The sequence below is a fragment of the Saprolegnia parasitica genome, assembly GCF_000151545.1.
Source record: "Saprolegnia parasitica CBS 223.65 unplaced genomic scaffold supercont2.535, whole genome shotgun sequence".
Lineage (NCBI taxonomy): Eukaryota > Oomycota > Saprolegniomycetes > Saprolegniales > Saprolegniaceae > Saprolegnia > Saprolegnia parasitica.
The window spans coordinates 841-4,942 of NW_012156929.1; the positions used below are offsets into that span (position 1 = coordinate 841).

The window sequence follows — 4,102 nt, forward strand, 5'->3', positions numbered from 1 at the left end:
CCGACCCCAGCACGGTGCCCGTGCCCTTGTAGTCCTTGATGGCAAGCGGCGACGGCGGCGCTGTCGCAAAGAGTGGCAGCGACTCGGGACTGATCTGGTGCGTCGGCGACATGACGTACTCGCCCATGGACACGGGGTCATGCGGCGTCGATTGCCTACGCAGAGCGCCGTGAGATGCTTCAGTGGCTAAGATGACGGGCGAAGTATTACGCGGTCGCGAGCTGTGGGGGCGCCATGAAGAAAGGTCGATTGGCTGCTTGAAGGATCCTGCCACGGATATCACCCATTGCGGCTTGCCGCGGATTGGCTGGCCACGGCCAATCAGACGTCTGGATTCAACGGTATCATCACGTGCACTGCGATTGGTGCATCGAATTCTGATGCGGCCAATCACTTGCAAGTTGCCGTTTCGTAGCCAATCAAATGCGAGGCTCCAAATCCACCGAAGTCGTGGCCCCCCGCAGATCGCGAATTCCGAGCGACGTGCGATGGCCATGGCCGTCGTGCGACGTAATGCGCGCCGCCGGCGTGGCATCTCGACAACGAGGCGCAGACAAGCAGCCTATTGAGCCCTTGGATGTAGCTTTCCTGGGCCTGTATCGAGCGCTTCCACTGCCGCATGGACGAGAATACTCGCGCGAGGACGAAGGTCGTCGTCGTAAGCGTGGTATCCCTGCAGCGGTGCGGCAAAGCTATGCTGCAACTCGTCGTCAATACTCGGCAATGCGACAGCTGCAGTTATGCGGTTCTCTGACGTTGACGCGACCGACGCACCGCGGCTGCTTGCCGTCCAAGGCTCGGCGGCCAAAGCCGTCCACGACCAAGGCCACACCAAGTGCCAAGAAGCCCAACTCCAACACGAAGCTCCCTGCGATCGACCCGAGTGCAGTCAGCTCAACAACTACTCCGTCCATTGACGCCATCGCTAACGTCGTTGCGCCAGAGAGGTTACCGCCCCTCGACGCACCGCGCAGTGATGCAGCAAGTGCTACGGCACCAGTCGACGCGCCTGCTCGGACCTCGGGCACAGAGCCCGATGGTATCGCAGCGCTAGGTGGCGTCGAAACGGGCGACGTCATTTTGGTCTACGAGCTGTACCGCGAGCCCTTTCCCATCGAGAACGGGGCAATCGCAACCAGTGCTATCGACGACGCATATGCGCTATCGTTTGTGATGCCCGCTTGCCACATCCACCTCTCGGTGCATGCCCCCGCTGAGAAGCGAGAGCGCGATATCCAAGGCGACCCCGTCTACTTGCCCGAGATAGCTCCCGGTATCATTGGCACTCTCTGTGCCAACGCAACGTACTACGTTTACGTGACCGAGGACGCAGCGACTCTGCACGCGGTACCTCCATCAACGACGCAACGCGCGTCCTTTGAAGAGCTGACGCACGGCGATGGCCGCGGCTTTGATTCGTGCACGTGCATTGAAGGCATGCCGTGCGTCGATGAGGGCGGCTGCCGCAACTGGCGTAGTCGCTATGCGATTGCGACGGAACATGGTTGGAAGGGATTTGGCTTGGAAGGGAGCTTGGAATAGTAAGTTAACATTAGTATTATATATACGGCAAATGGAACCGCGCTACGCAAGGGCCGGGCATAGGTAGTGGCAGAGACGGGTGTGCATGCGCTGCAATCGGGACGGACGACCCGCGTTCGCCGAGTGGGGCGCAGGCACGTAGATCGAGTGCACCGAGTAGAGGTCTCGCGTCGGGCACGTCGCTTCGTCAACGGCCTCGTGCCAGTTGAGGAGCGTGGCCTCGAGGTGCGCGACCACGTCAACATGGCCAAAGTCGGCAGCGTACGCAAGCGCTTTCCGCAGTGTGCGCGGCGAGACGCGCGGCGCGAGCTCCTCGACGATTTCCAAATGGCCTGCCGCTGCGCCGTAGACGATGCTGTCGCACACGCCGTCGTAGTGCACAGTGGCGGCGCGACGACCGAGCATGTACTGCAGCATAGCGACGTTGCCTTCGGCCGCAGCCGCCTTGACCAAGCTCGTCGTGTGGCAGGGCACGTTGTAGCGCTCGACGAGAATCTGCAGCACGTCGAGCCGGTTGGCGTCAATCGCGCGCTCGACGTCCGCCACGGACGGCACGATCTCGGGCTTCTCGAGCAGCATGTGCTCGTGGCCCGCGGCAAGCATCTCGAAGGCGTTGTCCCAGTCGCGAAACGCCTTGCCGGGGAGGAAGGTCGCGATCGAGAGGAGAAGCTCCGGGGTGCCGAGGACGAACTGCGCGCTGTTGTGTACCATGGTCTCTGTTTGCGACTGAGGCTCAAGCGCTCATGGTTGGTGAGCAGAGAGCGCAAAATACGAGACAGTGCCCCTTTCCTCTGCCATCGTCGATGACGTTGCTGCTCGGTCTCGCGATATGAAACAGACAGCCGAATGGATTTGGTTTGAGGAAATAGCTCATCAATTGACGAAGATGGAGTTATAAATCAAAAGAATTTTCGTACGGTACACACCCTACAGGCTCTACAAGCTTGCCACGTTTGGCGCCAAGTGCAATCAAAAGTGCAATGTGGATCGAATGATGATGCGGACCCGTCGATTGTCAACATTTGAGATGCACAAGCCTGCCACTTGTACACGTTTGAACGCACCTTGAAGCGATGGCGTGCTACTTGCCGAATAGCTTTCCGATCTAGCTATTCCAAGAATATGCACTGCTGCAGTGCACTCCCGCGAAGAGCTGCACGACGCTCGAATGTGCAAATCAGAAATCAGATCTGTGCGGTATCCGGATATCCATGTGCCAACATGGAGTCCTGGATCGACATCACGGGTATACTAGTACCGGTATTGGATCGTCTCGAGTTTCATTGCTCAGCGCGATACAAGACGCGAAGACTTCCATCTTGTTACTTGCAAGTTGCCGTTGCCCGTATAGACCTTCCAGCATGCAGCTTGCCAGCGCGCCGACTGTGCAGAATCACACCACTGGCTTTATGCGGACGCGTTCGATGCGCTGGATCCAGTGCTGTACGTTGTGGATTCGTAGTTCGAAGAAGAATACGTCACATGATTGGTGGAAATTCGAAGCAATTTGCTGTCCCACGACGCACTCGAAAAGGTCATGGCGAGCGTCCTCGCGTCGACCTGCGCCCAGCGCACGGCGCTCTTCGCCAAGTCGCTCGACGCGCTCTCTTCGTACAGCGTCTGCTCCATCGTGAAGCAGCTTGGCGCCAACAAGTTTGATTCGAAAGCGCTCCAGAGCAACGACTGCAAGAAGCCGGCGTGCGTGAGCGTGCTCGAGTCGTTCAAGTCGACGTTTGTCGGCTGCATGCTCACAGACATTGCCGACGTGGCGTCCGTCGACATGGCGCGACTGAAGAGCTACTGCGACGGCATTGATGCGTCCTATGCGCCGGGCGCAGCGTTGCCGCAGCCGCTGCCGGAAGCGCCACCGCAAGACGCGGCCGTCGACAGCCCCATGCGCGGTGGCCTCAGTACGACGATCATCATTGCCATCACTTGCGTCGTCATCGCTGCGATCATCGTCGCCGGCTACGTCTATTTACGCATTCGACGCGGCGCGACCTCGGCGACCTTGTACACGTCGCCGCCGCCGATGCAGACGAGCAGCGATCCATATGCGTCCGTGCTAAAGCACGGAAACGCCGGGTCGCAGTCCAACACGCGGACGAGCGAAAGCAGTGTATCGAATCCTGGCGCTGATGCCTCGACCTTGGACTTGTGTGATCTCGACCTGTACCGCATCTCGCCGCGCGACGTCACGTTGGACAAGTCGCTCGCTCAAGGGGCGTATGGCGAAGTGTGGCTCGGCACCCTCGATGGGCACACGGTTGCCGTCAAGAAGCTTTTGAACCATCGGCGAACGCGGGACGAACTGCAAAAGTTCATTTACGAGATTGCGCTCGTCGCCAAGTACGTACCTCTTTACACATATATCGTATCCACGCCATATCAACCATATACTGTACACATAGGATGGAGTCGCGTTACGTCGTCCAGTTTATCGGCGTCGCGTGGACGCGCCCGAGCGATATGATGCTCGTGACCGAATACATGGATGCGGGGGACCTCCGGCAACCTCCTCCAAGCGACGGCGACGACCCGCACGTTCACATGGAGCAAG

At 59.1% G+C, this 4,102-nt stretch overlaps 3 protein-coding genes across 3 annotated transcripts; 2 read left to right on the forward strand and 1 right to left on the reverse strand.

Moving 5' to 3' along the window:
• Positions 1-723: 723 nt before the first annotated feature.
• Positions 724-1,542, forward strand: SPRG_17269 (hypothetical protein; the record flags this gene model as incomplete). Its single annotated transcript, XM_012356648.1, has 2 exons — positions 724-1,474; positions 1,529-1,542. The coding sequence occupies 2 exons, from the start codon at positions 724-726 to the stop codon at positions 1,540-1,542; spliced, it is 765 nt and encodes a 254-aa protein (XP_012212038.1).
• Positions 1,517-2,271, reverse strand: SPRG_17270 (hypothetical protein). The gene has a single exon (XM_012356649.1). The coding sequence runs from the start codon at positions 2,251-2,253 to the stop codon at positions 1,585-1,587; it is 669 nt and encodes a 222-aa protein (XP_012212039.1). The 5' UTR covers positions 2,254-2,271; the 3' UTR covers positions 1,517-1,584.
• Positions 2,272-3,079: 808 nt separating this feature from the next.
• On the forward strand, positions 3,080-3,953 carry SPRG_21890 (hypothetical protein; the record flags this gene model as incomplete). The annotated part of the gene is made up of 2 exons (XM_012356650.1): positions 3,080-3,768; positions 3,893-3,953. The coding sequence occupies 2 exons, from the start codon at positions 3,080-3,082 to the stop codon at positions 3,951-3,953; spliced, it is 750 nt and encodes a 249-aa protein (XP_012212040.1).
• Positions 3,954-4,102: the final 149 nt, after the last annotated feature.